This window comes from Misgurnus anguillicaudatus, chromosome 14 (assembly GCF_027580225.2).
Source record: "Misgurnus anguillicaudatus chromosome 14, ASM2758022v2, whole genome shotgun sequence".
Lineage (NCBI taxonomy): Eukaryota > Metazoa > Chordata > Actinopteri > Cypriniformes > Cobitidae > Misgurnus > Misgurnus anguillicaudatus.
Window position 1 is genome coordinate 20,105,822 of NC_073350.2, and position 18,921 is coordinate 20,124,742.

Genomic DNA, 18,921 nt, shown 5'->3' on the forward strand with positions numbered 1-18,921 from the left:
TTACCTCTGAGTAAATTATTCAGGTCAGGTGCTCCATCATCAACTCTGCTTTGTGTGCCTTTTTTCTGGATTTGTGTGCATGTTGGCGCAGCGCATCTGTATTGTTTTCATGTGTAACAAAGAGAAGTGCATAGAAACTAAGGTCACTAGAAAGACAAATAACCAGTCTTTAAAGTACACATGTACATACAGTATGAGAGTTTGGACATACAGTGTTAGTAAATGTATATGATTTACGGTACGATTAGGACTGGTGGAAGGTCACAGTCTGAAATCTCTCGCTGAGGTGCCAACCTAACTTCCTGCCACCTGACCGTCTCTTTCCTCTTTTATTCCAATTCCTTTGTCCACCCTGCAGTGTAGGGTTTCATCACACACACAAAAACACACATGCTTGTGGTGTCCCTGTGTGACGTTTAGATCTGTAGCCATGACCTTTTCTGTATGTGCCAGAATTGACATCCATAAACACGCACATATATAGCCATAACCCCGCTCATCTTCCACGTCTTTACAAACACTGTCAATGGAACGAGCATGCTATTTTTCATTCACTTTCTCCATTCTGTTTTATCTCTTCCTCCGCGCTCATTTCTCTCCTTGATAAATGTGATGCCGCTATCAGATCATGTCTTTTTCTGTGTCAGATTACACAGAGAAGACACCAACGGCGTAGATTACACTGAACAGATCGTTCAGTGATATTAAAATCTGATTCACTTATTAAATTGAACGTCTGTGTAATGAAGTGTTTTTTTTTTGGAGTGACTCACAAGAAGCTTTATAAATAGGAACAATGATTCATTGGAAATTAAGGCTCGATAATAAATATTTTTTCAATGAATAATATAGTAAAAGGGCAGTCAGCTGGCCTGAAATTGTCATACTGACCTTGGGCCATTAAGCTTATTGAGTCTTTATTGTTGAGCAAATTAAATAAATTCTGCATAACAGATATGCATTGTTGCACTGAGATGAGAGGTTAATAATGTACTTCTGTCATTTTAGCATGGAGATGCTATATATCATCAGCAGGCTAACCAGTTCCCGACAGATGAACAGAAATCATGGTATATCGTGATGTTACCGGTGTAAGATGCGTTATTTACATGTGAATCCATACAGAATACCTTCTCATCGTCCTTATCTGATAAACTGGACCAATTAGGGTGTGGCAGCAGTCACTGTATGCCAGTGTTTTATGCGTGGTAGTTTTTGTGCTGACTGTGACAACCGGGCATTTATGTGCGCGTGCATGTACAATATGTTTCTCAGGAGTCATGCTGAGCTGTAAAATGGCTCCCCGGCCATGCAGGCACCGACTCCAGAATAAGGGGATTATGTGAAGAGGTGCTTCAAAAAGATCCACAGGAAAGAACTGCTTGGTGAAGGGCAACAGAGATGAGAAAGGATGAGAACAGCTGAGGGAAGCTGTGGGAAATTCTGTAAATTCCGGAAGCGTGTCTCTTTTTTCACCGCATGGCGATGCGACGGAATCAGTAATGCACAGCCTGAGGAAATTTCATGACAATTATGCAAAATTCTTTGAACATGCCTTCTGTTGTTTTGTCCTTATCATTGTCTTTTATTAGTTTATCAATGTGAGTTTCAAGTTTTGTTGAAATTGCCTGGTTTTAATTATTAGGGATATGTTTTTAATCCACAAGAAAATATTTAAAGAGCACCTATATTTTGTTGCTAAAAACAACATTAATTTATGTATTTGGTATAATGCAATGTGTTCGCGTGCAAGGTTTCCCGCAGAAAATGTGTTAGTCAAGGTGGTAGGATTGGGTGGGGCTGAGGGCGTGACAATCTAGGGGGCGGGGCGTACACGTCATGAGGAAAATATTTTTATTTATAACACTCAAATAAAACTTAATTTTGAAGAAACTATGACAGAAAATGAACACATACTAGATTATTAATGAATTAAATGTTTTTAACAGATACCTCTAACGAAAATAGCTGCGTGATGAAGTGAAACTCAAGGGTTAATAAACACAAACTGAAGCAGATGATGTAGAACGATAGCGCAAAGATTATAAAACTGATTATTTCCCACTATTAATTACATTATCTTAAAGGAGTGTAACTACTGTAGCATGTAAACAATGCACATACATAACGTGAGCAAGAGCGCTCAACAATTATATTGAATCAACAGGCATGTGAAACCTAGCTAGCAGGTTGCTCAAACAACAAAATCACCAGCTAACTTACTTTAAATTTGTAAGAACTACAGACTAATACAATAACAGGCTTAAACTAGATATTAAAGTTTGAAGACAAACTTTATGTTGGCTTGAAAAAGCGTAGCTTGAACGTTTAAAACGGTTTGACAGAAGTTTAGTTTAGTAGGCTATCTGGCTGTTAGAATGTTTAAGTATGAAGGTAGCATGATTAGCATGAAGTTAGCCTGATGTTAGCATGATTAGCATGAAGCTAACATGATGCTAGCATGATTAACATGAAGCTAGCATGATGCTAGCATGATTAGCATGAAGCTAGCATGATGATAGCATGATTAGCATGAAGCTAGCATGATGCTAGCATGATTAGCATGAAGCTAGCATGATGTTAGCATGATTAGCATGAAGCTAGCATGATGCTAGCATGATTAGCATTAAGCTAACATGATGTTAGCATGATTAGCATGAAGCTAGCATGATGCTAGCATGATTAGCATGAAGCTAACATGATGCTAGCATGATTAGCATGAAGCTAGCATGATGCTAGCATGATTAGCATGATGCTAGCATGATTAGCATTAAGCTAACATGATGTTAGCATGATTAACATGAAGCTAGCATGATGCTAGCATGATTAGCATGAAGCTAGCATGATGCTAGCATGATTAGCATGAAGCTAGCATGATGCTAGCATGATTAGCATGAAGCTAGCATGATGCTAGCATGATTAGCATGAAGCTAGCATGATGTTAACATGATTAGCATGAAGCTGGCATGATTAGCATGAAGCTAGCATGATGCTAGCATGATTAGCATGAAGCTAGCATGATGTTAGCATGATGCTAACATGATGCTAGCATGATTAGCATGAAGCTAGCATGATGCTAGCATGATTAGCATGATGCTAGCATGATTAGCATGAAGCTAGCATGATGCTAGCATGATTAGCATAAAGCTAGCATGATGCTAGCATGATTAGCATGAAGCTAGCATGATGCTAGCATGATGCTAGCATGATTAGCATGAAGCTAGCATGATGCTAGCATGATTAGCATGAAGCTAGCATGATGCTAGCATGATTAGCATGATGCTAGCATGATTAGCATGAAGCTAGCATGATGCTAGCATGATTAGCATGAAGCTAGCATGATGCTAGCATGATTAGCATGAAGCTAGCATGATGCTAGCATGATTAGCATGAAGCTAGCATGATGCTAGCATGATTAGCATGAAGCTAGCATGATGCTAGCATGATTAGCATGAAGTTAGCATGATGTTAATATGATTAGCATGAAGCTATCATGATGTTAGCATGAAACTAGCATGATTCTAGCATGATTAGCATGAAGCTAGCATGATTCTAGCATGATTAGCATGAAGCTAGCATGATTCTAGCATGATTAGCATGAAGCTAGCATGATGTTAGCATGATTAGCATGAAGGTAGCATGAGGCTAGCATGATTAGCATGAAGTAAGCATGAGGTTAGCATGATTAGCATGAAGCTAGCATGATTTAACGTGAAGCTAGCATGATTAGCATGATGCTAACATGATTAGCATGACGCTAGCACTATTTAGCGTGCAGCTAACAAGATTTAACATGAAGTTAGCATGATTTAGCATGAAGTTAGCAAGATTTATTATGAAATTAGCATAAAGCTAGCATGAAACTAGCATGAAGCTAGTATGACTTAGCATGGAGCTAGCATGAACCTAGCATGACCCAAAGACCCAACCCCCATGTCTCTATGATGTTCAGACCAAGAGATATAAGGCTTTGTTTATTATGTTGCTAGGGTGCTCAAATTTGGTTGCTAGGGGCGTGGCTTAATGCCTCAATAAGAATCCTATTAAGACTGATTGGATGCCTGAGTAAAATGAGCCCACCCCTATGTCTCTATGACACTCTGGTGTAAAGATATCCATCTGGGCTTTTTATAATGGTAGTCTATGGGAGATGTTGCTAGGGTACCCAAAATTGTTGCTAGGGGCGTGGCTAAATAGCTTTGGGGCGATCCTAAGAGACTGATTGGATGACTGAGTAAAATGAGCCCACCCCCATGTCTCTACGACACTCTAAAGTAAAGATATTCCATCTGGGACGCGTTTATTCCCTTATATGGGCATGCTTCCTGCCCCATTATAAGTCAATGGGAAATTTTGGGGGCCTCTTACACCCCAGGGGTACAGCTTACACCCCATTGTGATGTATGTTCTTACAGAGCCTGTCAGCCACCTTAAATGTGGTAAGCCACAAGTTTCTACAAGTTTCTCACTCGCAGCTATGACGCGTCAAAGTTTGTCTCAATGTTAAGTCAATGGAAATTTTGGGGTGTTTGAGACCCCCGTTTAGGAATTCGGAAGGTCCCATCAGTTAGAAAAGATATAGCACACTAAGTCAGACCAGTCTGAAGGTCTGTGGAAAATTTGGTGCATGTAGCTTGAAAGCCCTAGGACGAGTTAGTGTCAGAAATTTTGGGGGGAGAAAAAGAATAATAATAACTAGATATTAAAGTTTGAAGACAAACTTTATGTTGGCTTGAAAAAGCGTAGCTTGAACGTTTAAAACGGTTTGACAGAAGTTTAGTTTAGTAGGCTTTCTGGCTGTTAGAATGTTTAAGTATGAAGGTAGCATGATTAGCATGAAGTTAGCCTGATGTTAGCATGATTAGCATGAAGCTAACATGATGCTAGCATGATTAACATGAAGCTAGCATGATGCTAGCATGATTAGCATGAAGCTAGCATGATGATAGCATGATTAGCATGAAGCTAGCATGATGCTAGCATGATTAGCATTAAGCTAACATGATGTTAGCATGATTAGCATGAAGCTAGCATGATGCTAGCATGATTAGCATGAAGCTAACATGATGCTAGCATGATTAGCATGAAGCTAACATGATGCTAGCATGATTAGCATGAAGCTAGCATGATGCTAGCATGATTAGCATGAAGCTAGCATGATGTTAACATGATTAGCATGAAGCTAACATGATTAGCATGAAGCTAGCATGATGCTAGCATGATTAGCATGAAGCTAGCATGATGTTAGCATGATTAGCATGAAGCTAACATGATGCTAGCATGATTAGCATGAAGCTAGCATGATGCTAGCATGATTAGCATGATGCTAGCATGATTAGCATGAAGCTAGCATGATGCTAACATGATTAGCATAAAGCTAGCATGATGCTAGCATGATTAGCATGAAGCTAGCATGATGCTAGCATGATTAGCATGAAGCTAGCATGATGCTAGCATGATTAGCATGAAGCTAGCATGATGCTAGCATGATTAGCATAAAGCTAGCATGATGCTAGCATGATTAGCATGAAGCTAGCATGATGCTAGCATGATTAGCATGAAGCTAGCATGATGCTAGCATGATTAGCATGATGCTAGCATGATTAGCATGAAGCTAGCATGATGCTAGCATGATTAGCATGAAGCTAGCATGATGCTAGCATGATTAGCATGAAGCTAGCATGATGCTAGCATGATTAGCATGAAGCTAGCATGATGCTAGCATGATTAGCATGAAGCTAGCATGATGTTAATATGATTAGCATGAAGCTATCATGATGTTAGCATGAAACTAGCATGATTCTAGCATGATTAGCATGAAGCTAGCATGATTCTAGCATGATTAGCATGAAGCTAGCATGATTCTAGCATGATTAGCATGAAGCTAGCATGATGTTAGCATGATTAGCATGAAGGTAGCATGAGGCTAGCATGATTAGCATGAAGCTAGCATGATTTAACGTGAAGCTAGCATGATTAGCATGATGCTAACATGATTAGCATGACGCTAGCACTATTTAGCGTGCAGCTAACAAGATTTAACATGAAGTTAGCATGATTTAGCATGAAGTTAGCAAGATTTATTATGAAATTAGCATAAAGCTAGCATGAAACTAGCATGAAGCTAGTATGACTTAGCATGGAGCTAGCATGAACCTAGCATGACCCAAAGACCCAACCCCCATGTCTCTATGATGTTCAGACCAAGAGATATAAGGCTTTGTTTATTATGTTGCTAGGGTGCTCAAATTTGGTTGCTAGGGGCGTGGCTTAATGCCTCAATAAGAATCCTATTAAGACTGATTGGATGCCTGAGTAAAATGAGCCCACCCCTATGTCTCTATGACACTCTGGTGTAAAGATATCCATCTGGGCTTTTTATAATGGTAGTCTATGGGAGATGTTGCTAGGGTACCCAAAATTGTTGCTAGGGGCATGGCTAAATAGCTTTGGGGCGATCCTAAGAGACTGATTGGATGACTGAGTAAAATGAGCCCACCCCCATGTCTCTACGACACTCTAAAGTAAAGATATTCCATCTGGGACGCGTTTATTCCCTTATATGGGCATGCTTCCTGCCCCATTATAAGTCAATGGGAAATTTTGGGGGCCTCTTACACCCCAGGGGTACAGCTTACACCCCATTGTGATGTATGTTCTTACAGAGCCTGTCAGCCACCTTAAATGTGGTAAGCCACAAGTTTCTACAAGTTTCTCACTCGCAGCTATGACGCGTCAAAGTTTGTCTCAATGTTAAGTCAATGGAAATTTTGGGGTGTTCGAGACCCCCGTTTAGGAATTCGGAAGGTCCCATCAGTTAGAAAAGATATAGCACACTAAGTCAGACCAGTCTGAAGGTCTGTGGAAAATTTGGTGCATGTAGCTTGAAAGCCCTAGGACGAGTTAGTGTCAGAAATTTTGGGGGGAGAAAAAGAATAATAATAATAATAATAAGTTTAATAGCAATAACAATATATTGGCTTTTTCAAAGCCAACATAATAACTAGATATTAAAGTTTGAAGACAAACTTTATGTTGGCTTGAAAAAGCGTAGCTTGAACGTTTAAAACGGTTTGACAGAAGTTTAGTTTAGTAGGCTATCTGGCTGTTAGAATGTTTAAGTATGAAGGTAGCATGATTAGCATGAAGTTAGCCTGATGTTAGCATGATTAGCATGAAGCTAACATGATGCTAGCATGATTAACATGAAGCTAGCATGATGCTAGCATGATTAGCATGAAGCTAGCATGATGATAGCATGATTAGCATGAAGCTAGCATGATGCTAGCATGATTAGCATTAAGCTAACATGATGTTAGCATGATTAGCATGAAGCTAGCATGATGCTAGCATGATTAGCATGAAGCTAACATGATGCTAGCATGATTAGCATGAAGCTAGCATGATGCTAGCATGATTAGCATGAAGCTAGCATGATGCTAGCATGATTAGCATGAAGCTAGCATGATGTTAACATGATTAGCATGAAGCTAACATGATTAGCATGAAGCTAGCATGATGCTAGCATGATTAGCATGAAGCTAGCATGATGTTAGCATGATTAGCATGAAGCTAACATGATGCTAGCATGATTAGCATGAAGCTAGCATGATGCTAGCATGATTAGCATGATGCTAGCATGATTAGCATGAAGCTAGCATGATGCTAGCATGATTAGCATAAAGCTAGCATGATGCTAGCATGATTAGCATGAAGCTAGCATGATGCTAGCATGATTAGCATGAAGCTAGCATGATGCTAGCATGATTAGCATGAAGCTAGCATGATGCTAGCATGATTAGCATAAAGCTAGCATGATGCTAGCATGATTAGCATGAAGCTAGCATGATGCTAGCATGATTAGCATGAAGCTAGCATGATGCTAGCATGATTAGCATGATGCTAGCATGATTAGCATGAAGCTAGCATGATGCTAGCATGATTAGCATGAAGCTAGCATGATGCTAGCATGATTAGCATGAAGCTAGCATGATGCTAGCATGATTAGCATGAAGCTAGCATGATGCTAGCATGATTAGCATGAAGCTAGCATGATGTTAATATGATTAGCATGAAGCTATCATGATGTTAGCATGAAACTAGCATGATTCTAGCATGATTAGCATGAAGCTAGCATGATTCTAGCATGATTAGCATGAAGCTAGCATGATTCTAGCATGATTAGCATGAAGCTAGCATGATGTTAGCATGATTAGCATGAAGGTAGCATGAGGCTAGCATGATTAGCATGAAGCTAGCATGATTTAACGTGAAGCTAGCATGATTAGCATGATGCTAACATGATTAGCATGACGCTAGCACTATTTAGCGTGCAGCTAACAAGATTTAACATGAAGTTAGCATGATTTAGCATGAAGTTAGCAAGATTTATTATGAAATTAGCATAAAGCTAGCATGAAACTAGCATGAAGCTAGTATGACTTAGCATGGAGCTAGCATGAACCTAGCATGACCCAAAGACCCAACCCCCATGTCTCTATGATGTTCAGACCAAGAGATATAAGGCTTTGTTTATTATGTTGCTAGGGTGCTCAAATTTGGTTGCTAGGGGCGTGGCTTAATGCCTCAATAAGAATCCTATTAAGACTGATTGGATGCCTGAGTAAAATGAGCCCACCCCTATGTCTCTATGACACTCTGGTGTAAAGATATCCATCTGGGCTTTTTATAATGGTAGTCTATGGGAGATGTTGCTAGGGTACCCAAAATTGTTGCTAGGGGCGTGGCTAAATAGCTTTGGGGCGATCCTAAGAGACTGATTGGATGACTGAGTAAAATGAGCCCACCCCCATGTCTCTACGACACTCTAAAGTAAAGATATTCCATCTGGGACGCGTTTATTCCCTTATATGGGCATGCTTCCTGCCCCATTATAAGTCAATGGGAAATTTTGGGGGCCTCTTACACCCCAGGGGTACAGCTTACACCCCATTGTGAGGTATGTTCTTACAGAGCCTGTCAGCCACCTTAAATGTGGTAAGCCACAAGTTTCTACAAGTTTCTCACTCGCAGCTATGACGCGTCAAAGTTTGTCTCAATGTTAAGTCAATGGAAATTTTGGGGTGTTCGAGACCCCCGTTTAGGAATTCGGAAGGTCCCATCAGTTAGAAAAGATATAGCACACTAAGTCAGACCAGTCTGAAGGTCTGTGGAAAATTTGGTGCATGTAGCTTGAAAGCCCTAGGACGAGTTAGTGTCAGAAATTTTGGGGGGAGAAAAAGAATAATAATAATAACTAGATAGGTACATTTCCTGAAGAAAATGTGAAGTGGTGCTTGCCGTGGCAAATTTCTGGGGGCAATGTATGATTATACTCCGAGTCACGAGTCAAACGGTCCAACCCCCGTGTCTCTACGATGTTCTGATGTGGAGATATAAGGCTTTGTTTATTGAAGGTAGTATGATTACCATGAAGCTAGCATGATGTTAGCATAATTAACGTGAAGGTAGTATGATGTTAACATGATTAGCATGAAGCTAGCATAAAGCGAACATCATTAGCATGAAGCTAACATGATGGTTAATATGATTAGCATGAAGTTAGCATGATGTTAGGATGATTAGCATGAAGTTAACATGAAGCTAGCATGATGTTAACATGATTAGCATGAAGCTAGCATAAAGCTAACATGATTAGCATGAAGTTAGCATAAAGCTAGCATTAAGCTAGCATGATTATCATGAAGCTAGCATGAAGCTAACATGATTAGCATGAAGCTAACATGATTAGCATGAAGCTAGCATGATTAGCATGATGTTAGCATGATTAGCATGATGTTAGCATGATTAGCATGAAGCTAGCATGAAGCTAGCATGATTAGCATGAAGCTAGCATGAAGCTAACATGATTAGCATGAAGCTAGCATGATTAGCATGAAGCTAGCATGATGTTAGCATGATGTTAGCATGATGTTAGCATGATTAACATGATGTTAGCATGATTAGCATGAAGCTAACATGAAGCTAGCATGATTAGCATGAAGCTAGCATGAAGTTAACATGATTAGCATGAAGCTAGCATGATTAACATGAAGCTAGCATGATTAGCATCAAGCTAGCATGATGTTAGCATGATGTTAGCATGATGTTAGCATGATTAGCATGAAGCTAGCATGAAGCTAACATTATTAGCATGATAAGCATGAAGCTAGCATGATGTTAGCATGAAGCTAACATGATTAGCATGAAGCTAAAATGATGTTAGCATGATTAGCATGATGTTAGCATGAAGTAAGCATGATGTTAGCATGATAAGCATGATGTTAGCATGATTAGCATTATGTTAGCATGATTAGCATGAAGTTAGCCTGATGTTAGCATGATTAGCATGATCTTAGCATGATTAGCATGAAGTTAGCATGATGTTAGAATGATTAGCATAAGGATAGCATGATGTTAGCATGATTAGCATGAAGCTAGCATGATGTTAGCATGATTAGCAAGAAGTTAACATGAAGTTAGCATGAAGCTAGCATGATTTAACGTAAAGTTAGCAAGATTTATTATGAAATTAGCATTAAGCTAGCATGAAACTAGCATGAAGCTAGTATGACTTAGCATTAAGCTAGCATGAAGCTAACATGACCCAAAGACCCAACCCCCATGTCTCTATGATGTTCGGATCCAGAGATATAAGGCTTTGTTTATTATGTTGCTAGGGTGCTCATATTTGGTTGTTAGGGGCGTGGCTTGGGAGTGGCCAATGATGTGGCCAGTTATTACACTCCGAGTCACAAGTAAAACGGTCCAACCCCCGTGTCTCTACGATGTTCTGATGCGGAGATATAAGGCTTTGTTTATTCGGTTGCTAGGGTGCTCATATTTGGTTGCTAGGGGCGTGGCTTGGGAGTGGCCAATGATGTGGCCAGTTATTGTTATTACACTCCGAGTCACAAGTAAAACGGTCCAACCCCCGTGTCTCTACGATGTTCTGATGTCGAGATATAACTGTTTAAATGTTATGTTGCTAGGGTGCTCAAAAGTGGTTGCTAGGGGCGTGGCTTAATACCTCAATAAGGATCCTGAGAGACTGATTGGAGGCCTGAGTAAAATGAGCCTGCCCCCATGTCTCTATGACACTGTGGTGCAGAGATATCCATCTGGGCATTTTATAATGGCAGTCTATGGGAGATGTTGCTAGGGTGCCCAAAATTGTTGCTAGGGGCGTGGCTTAATAGCTCTGGGATGATCCTGAGAGACTGATTGGATGCCCGAGTAAAATGAGCCCACCCACTTATCTCTACGACACTGTAAAGCAAAGATATCCCATCTGGAACTGTTTTATTCCCTTATATGGGCATGTTTCCTGCCCCATTATAAGTCAATGGGAATTTTCGGGTGCCTCTTACACCCCAGGGGTACAGCTTACACCCCAATGTGATGCATGTTCTTACAGAGCCTACCACCCTCTTCAAACAATGTAACCCACATGTTTCTACAAAATCCTCGAGCAGAGCTATGACCCGTCAAAGTTGGGCGCAATGTTAAGTCAATGGGATTTTTTGGGTGGTTTTTCGCCCCCCTTTCCGAAACCCTGCACCCGATCGCTTATAAAAGTCATAGCACACCTCTCCTCAATAATCCGGTCGATTTGAGCCCTCTTTCATGGGACTACGGCAAACCGTGCGGGATGAGTTACGCGCCGAAAAAGTGTCCAGACATAAGAATAATAATTATTATTATAATAAGTATGAGCAATAGTAATAGTGATGCCTTGCATAAATGCAAGCACCACTAATAATAAGTTTAATAGCAATAACAATATATTGGCTTTTTCAAAGCCAACATAATAATAAGTTTAATAGCAATAACAATATATTGGCTTTTTCAAAGCCAACATAATAAACCCAAAACATAAGTCCACTTACAGTTCTCACGGACACGCGTTTTATCAACTGGCTATCCTCCAGACACGGACTATTTCACGGTGTGAAACGCGTCCGCGCTATGCTCGGAGATGTTTTATCAACTGGCTAGTTATCCTCCAGACAGGGATGGTCCGGAGCACGTCTTTCTCTCATTTGGCCATGTGGCACGCGTGCCCGCTCCCTGTGTGAAGCGCGTCCGCACTATTCTCAGAGATGCAGTTGATGACCTATGTGCAGCAAATTTTTTTTTTCTGGACAAGCTAGTTGAGGCGGTAGGGTTTGCCATCTTAGGCGGGTTGCCCGAATTGCAAGGTGCTGCGGGAAACCATGGCGTGGTTTATGGTTAAAAAACATTATTTTCCCCATACACTGCAAAAAATGACTTTCTTACTTAGTATTTTTGTCTTGTTTTCAGTAAAAATATCTAAAAATTCTTAAATTTAAGATGTATTTTCTTAATGAGCAAAATGACCTAGGAAAATATTCTCGGTTCTCCTTCTAAACAGAAATGTATATATTTGAGGCTAAAAGTAGCCACAAATACTGATTTTTGTATGCATTGGTGTGTAGTTGTATTTTATATGCTCCTTATCAAGGATTCTTAGTAAATACTGATGAAGATACTTATAAAGCATTATAGGGAGATCAAGCACTGATGAACTGATCCCCTTTCAGCACTTACACCTCCTATTCACAAGGGGGCACAATCTCATTACAAATGATGGAGAAGGTCTTCCACGGTGGCTGTAAATAAGAGACCAGACTACAGGAATTTGGTCATTGTAACAATCTCTTCTGTTATGCTTGAGTGTCTATAAACAAAAATGTATGCCAAACCCCTCGAGCTCTGCTACAGCCTGGCCTCCAGCCCAAACACACTGTATCATTTTTTTTATCTCATTATCTCACAGCATTAAATGCTTTCCTTACAAGCTGTAGTAAAGAGCCTTTATTTAAGCAAGAGTGATTATCTAGAACAGCCGTATAAAGTGCAGGAAAGCGCTGCTTATTTAGCTCAATCTGTCCTCTGTGTTGGGTTAAATAATGACGACAGAGCTCCTCTCCTGAGTAATCTGCTCTTCTCCACATCAGGTGCTGACTCTCTTTAGATGTGTTACTGTTTCCTTGACAACTGCATTTAAGCTCAATGTGACTGAGTTGACTCAACAACAGTAGCAGTGGGAATATTTAGTGGATGTGACATTAGATTTATGCACTTGGCAGATACTTATATCTAAAGCGAGTTACAGTGCATTTACGCTATTGGATGCATTTTATCAGTAATGTGTGTGTGTTTCCTGGTAACGAATCTATGACCTTTGCGTTGCTAATGCAATTTTTTGTTAAGCTACAGAAACATCATACCTGTTGTTTCAGATCTTCAGTAACATTGTGGCGATCGTACAATACAATGCTTGCTATGTGAAAGTATTTATAGTCTTGGAGAAACAAAAAGTCTAAAGGGGGTCGCACACCGGACCACAGCTCAGCGCCGCGTTGTTCTAAAAAAATATAACACATTGTTTTCTATGAGTATACGGGTGATTCTCACGAAAACTTGGTTTTAAAAATGTCAAGCATGAAAATGTAAAAATTGCTTAAATTTACTTTTTTTCCCACCAGACATTGAAAAACAAAGTCTGGAGCAAATGGGAACATTAATTTAAAAACTTTTACTTATCATTTAACACTTTTTGTAACATAATTTAAAAAATTAGTCCTAAAAAATCTCATTACCGCAACAGTCAGAAAACATCAACACTGACATATTTTCAAAATGACATGACAAACCTGAAAGAACATAATTTGGAGATTCTGTACATGCATTTAAAATCAAAGTATTATGCTTCTATTAATTAAATTAACATTTAATAAGCATCTGTTGCGGTAATGATAATCAAAATGTCATGTAAGCATTCTGATTATGTCCTTTTAAATGCAAATTAGTTGATCTCTGCACTAAATGGCAGGGCCGTGGTTGGATAGTGCAGATTGAGGGGCGGGATTATCCCCTTCTGACATCACAAGGGGAGCCAAATTTCAATTAGCTATTTTTTCACATGCATGAAGAAAATGGTTTACCAAAACTAAGTTACTGGGTTGATCTTTATCATATTTTTTTTAGGTTGATAAAAGCACTGGGGACCCAATTATAGCATTTAAACATAGAAAAAGTCAAATTTTCATTGTTTCCCCTTAAAAAAAGCCTGCAGGTGCTATTGCTCAACACTAAATACTTGACACTTTAGCTTATTTTATTCTGTTTTTAAATACTGCATAAACATTTCCTGTATTTTCTTGTATTCTAATAAAGAGACTGAGTAATAATAATACCTGATTACTATACCATAGCATGTTGTCCTTTTGCACAGTATATTTCAGTATTACTATCATTACTACTATTCGTCTATTTAGTATGGGTCTTTTTCTCAGAAGAAAGGTAAACAATATTCTAGCAAACGCTTCTGTTTTCTCTATTTAATCTCATTGCTATAAGAAACTCAAAGTAAACAGTGAATAAACAGATTAGATGATTTATGTCTCTGTAATCTGATAATCGGATTATCTGGTTTGGCAATTGTCCCTCAGTCAAGCAGGCTACATTTATATTTGCTGGTCAAATTAAAATTGTTCTTTACATAAGCATTAATAGTTTTTAACTTATTCCCCACCAGCCTTTTTTTAAGTTGCCCACCAGCATTTTCTGTGATTTTCACAAGTTTCACAAAATGCCTTCCAGGAAAATTTTCTTCTATAAACATATAAAGATACAAATATATCAAATAAAAGAACAGACCATCTGCTTTCAAACAAACCAAAAAGTGTTTCATCCTATCTTCATTTGTTCTCTTTTTATAACCTCTTAAATATGTTTTTTTTTTTCAAAAATACCAAATTTTGAGCAAAAAGCTGAAATAATTGCATTTTTGTAAAGGAATTTTGTTAGAGAGCAGATTCAGAACGATGATCAAACATGGCAGGGTTTCCTGCAGCACATTTCAGTATAGGCGGCCCGCCTAAGCTTGGAAACCCTACCACCTTAACTAGGTCGTCCAAAAAATATATATATTTTGCTGCACAAAAGGCCGTCAAGTGCATCTCGGAGAATAGCGCGGACGCGCATCACACAGCGAGCGTGCACGCATGCCACACGGCCGAAATGAAATTAAGAACCAGTCCGTTATGTCTGGAGGATAGCCAGTTGATAAAACGCGTGTCTGTGAGAACTGTAAGTGGACTTATGTTTTGGGTTTATTTAAGCCTGTTATTGTATTAATCTGTAGTTCTTGCAAATTTAAAGTAAGTTAGCTGGTGATTTTGCTAGGTTTCACGTGTAGTAGTTACACTCCTTTAAGATAATGTAATTAATAGTGGGAAATAATCAGTTTTTACCATTTTTGTGCCATCTATCATCGTTCGCCAGACGTTCTACAACATCTGATTTAGTTTGTGTTTATTAACCCTTTAGTTTCATTTTATCACACAGCTATTCCCATTAGAGGTATTTGTTAAAACATTTAATTCATTAATAATCTATTATGTGTTCATTTTCTGTCATAGTTTCTTCAAAATTAAGTTTTATTTGAGTGTTTTAAACAAAAAAATATTTAAATTTTCATCATGACGCATACGCTCCACCCCTTTGATTGTCACGCCCTCTGCCCCGCCCACTCGTCCAACCCTACCTCCTTAACTAACAAATTTTCTGCTGTAAACCCTGCACGGTGTTTAAAATTAATTTAATTAGTTTTTGCTTCAGGAAAGCGTTGTTAGCAGGGAAATGTTTTCTCTTAATTGACGAGATAACTTGTCAATGGCAGGGAAACAATTAATTTAGAGAAATATCTTAGCTGCAGTATTTTGCTTTCTCTTGAACAAAATCTGTGTGATCTGTAGAAGCTAAGTTGTACTGTCAGTTTATTTTGAGCATATTTTTTTGGTCAACAGTGTATACTGGAACTTCTTGCTTTTCTCTATTGATCTTGTGTTGAGTGCTTGTTCTTGTACAGTAATGATGAGAACCTCTGGGCTGTTCTTTAGCCATGCCATTAACAGCCGCATGTGGGGTTCTCCAGTGTCAGCTGCTTCTGGTGCATCCCGTAGAGGGGTTTGTCTTGCCAATGCACTTCCTGTTCCTTTTCTCTATCCACTCTCTTTCACAGCGCAGTCCCTGCACACATCTGTCACTCTTCCTCCATCTTTTAATCAAACAGATCTGGGATCAGTTTAGCCTTTCAGCACATATTGACTGAGATGAAACTGGACAAGATGAAATCTGAGCCTTCATCAGTATTGCCACTGTGAGATACTAGCCTACTCACTCTGAACACATCGATACCAAAACAATCCCACATCCCAGAATAGCACATGGTGGAAATGTGACAGCTACTTCAATTTCAGCATGTTTTATGCATTTTACCTTAAACATGAAATCATTCAAACTACATTCACAGAACCTTTGACACACAGAATGCCAAAATGTGCAGCTCAAATCTGATTGGCTGGCTGGTATTCAAATTGTGTGGGATATTAGAAGTCTGCACTATTGATCAATAATATAATTTGTATTACGTCTATTCACAGAGACCACTGCAGTACTTTTAGATTTACCCTCCCCAAACTGTCACCCTGTAAAACCCTAACAAGCTGTGTCAGTCAGCTATCTCTTCCTGTCTAAGCAGACAATTGTCGTGCCTAAAAATCTGCAAAGTAGACCTGAACTCTTTACTTCTCCATGTACCTCCAGTCAGCAGACTCGCATGCCCCACCAGCAACTGTTCAGTCTCTATCTCACTTTCTATCTTTATCTTCTCCCTTGCTCTGTTTTCCTCTCTGTTTGCATTTCGTAGCATCCTTTTTCTCTGCTGCACTTCTACCCCCATTCACTCACCCCCACCTTCAATGTCTCTCTCTTTTTCATTTCATTTGGGGTTCAGTCTGCGGAGTTGTGCACCACTGCTAAGCAGAGCCGGCATCGAAGACTTTTATTTATTCCTTAGTTTACCGTCATCCATCAGGGATTTAGAGTCCCGTTCTCGTTCTCTCTCTGTCGCTTGCTCTCCTCCCTCCACCCTCCCGTTCACTCCTCACTGCGGGGGCTCGCAGATCCGAGCCAGGTTCTGATATGATTCTTGCGAGATGAACCTTATCTCTCAGAAGATCCATCTGCACAATGGGATCTACTTTAATACATACATGTATCAGGTAAGGGGCAGCAACTCTCATTGTATTGGCTTTCCGATAAAGTTCGTTTTAAAGATGCTCGAGTTGCTTCTGGTTAGTGCTGCTGTCCCCTGTTTGAGGTTTCACTTGTTAAAGTTAGCAGCTTTTGTCAAAGTATGTGTGGGAATTTAGGTACATAGTGATTTCATATAGGATTTAAGTGTGAAAACAGACTGTGATTCGTTTTTGACTTGCTTACTTTGGCAGTTCATAGTTGCGTAACATACTATGAAGCACTGAATTAATCTCACGTTTCAAAACGTTGAGAATATATAAGCGTATATGTAAGTGTTGCTTTTCCCAAATGTGTATGTGCAATCGTGGTAAGGCATGTGTGTTAGTAATGAAATAAGGCATACGCATGTATAATTGTTCAGTGTTCAGATTTTTGGCTAAAAATGAACTTATTTTTGCCCTGCTATCATAGCTTTAACATCGTGATAATATACTGTTCCTCCTATATTGATTTCCTAAACATTTGCTTAAAAATAAGTGTAGAAATGCACTAAATGTTAAGTTAAAGAGCCCCTATTACGTTGCAAAAAAAATGTTATTTTGTGTATTTGGTGTAATGCTGTGTGTTTGTGTGGTTTATGGTTAAAAAACATTAAAGGAACAGTATGTAGGATTGTGGCGAAAACTGGTACTGCAATCACAAAACTTGTGTCTTAAACTTGTACTGCAATCACACAACTGGTGGCCAATACTCCACATGACAACATAAACATCAGTTGAGGGCTGCAACTCCACTTTTTAAATGACAATATCCTGGCCGGACCACTGTTGTCAGTGATATTTGAAATGAAAATAATTTCTTAATGTCTAGTGACATATCAGGGCCATTTTATGATTAATTAATATACATTTCTTACATACTGTTCCTTTAATTTCCATATACCGTACTTTATTGTTGCTCCTTTATGCCCCGCTTTTCTAAAAAGCATTGATTTCTCCAAAGCTCATCATTCTGAGAAAATGTGGTGCGCTTTGATTGGCCAGCTATCCAGTGCCTTGTGATTGGCCGAATACCTCAAATGTTTCACGGAAATGTGACACACCTTACTATATTTGGAAGATCAGCTTCCAACAAGAAATAATATTGTCTTTACTAATATGAGCCCGAATCTGATCCAGAAAATGCAGATGACCAAGCTGATCAATCAACTTTGCCAGCGTGGCTTAAGCAGACCATAACAGATTGGTAAGAACACTAAAACATAAAACCATGAGCCTGTACCATGAAAATAGTTAAACAAACTCGGGGTTACAGGATTAGTTTCAAGTTGACAAAACCAAGCCAATGTGCAGGTCTTGTTGGTACAAACTATTTTCATGGTACCCAAAACCCAGGTTTTGCACAAACTAATCATAAACTTAGCTGAATAACCAACTAAACCGGCTTCATGGTATAGGCCCCATTTCTGCATTTGTCATCATAAAAACGACAAACAAGCGCTACTCTATACTGCTCAAAACTGGTGTTTGAGTCATGGTTTGAATAGTCAAATAGCTACTTATAGACTGTAAGTCAGAAGTGGGCAGAATTATGAGAATGTGTATCGAGTCTACGTCAACTGGCTGTGGAAGTAAACTGTTGCCTACAATCCTTGCGTTTATTGTAGTCCAAGAAAAGAGATTTCAGTTGGAGACAATAACTTTGCCGAATGGTAACATGTACTAACACATACTTACAGTACACAGCAAAAGAGATGTAAATCATGAGAATTAAAATAGGAGGTCTTTAACATTTGTGCTCACCTTTCTGAGCATTTGTTGCCTTTACATGAAATGCCCTTCTAGATTTATCTAT

General features: G+C 39.1%; 1 protein-coding gene across 14 annotated transcripts in view; it reads left to right on the forward strand.

Annotated features, from left to right (window-relative positions):
- ppfia4 (PTPRF interacting protein alpha 4) overlaps window positions 1-18,921 on the forward strand; it is a 191,498-nt gene that overhangs the window by 44,243 nt on the left and 128,334 nt on the right. The window contains exon 1 of one of the 14 annotated variants that reach the window (XM_073876009.1): window positions 16,824-17,093. The exons of the other annotated variants lie outside the window; for them this stretch is intronic. Coding sequence (XP_073732110.1) covers window positions 17,028-17,093 — 66 coding nt within the window. The 5' untranslated portion in view covers window positions 16,824-17,027. Of the gene's footprint in view, window positions 1-16,823; window positions 17,094-18,921 lie in introns of those variants that run through there. 14 annotated transcript variants of the gene reach the window in all.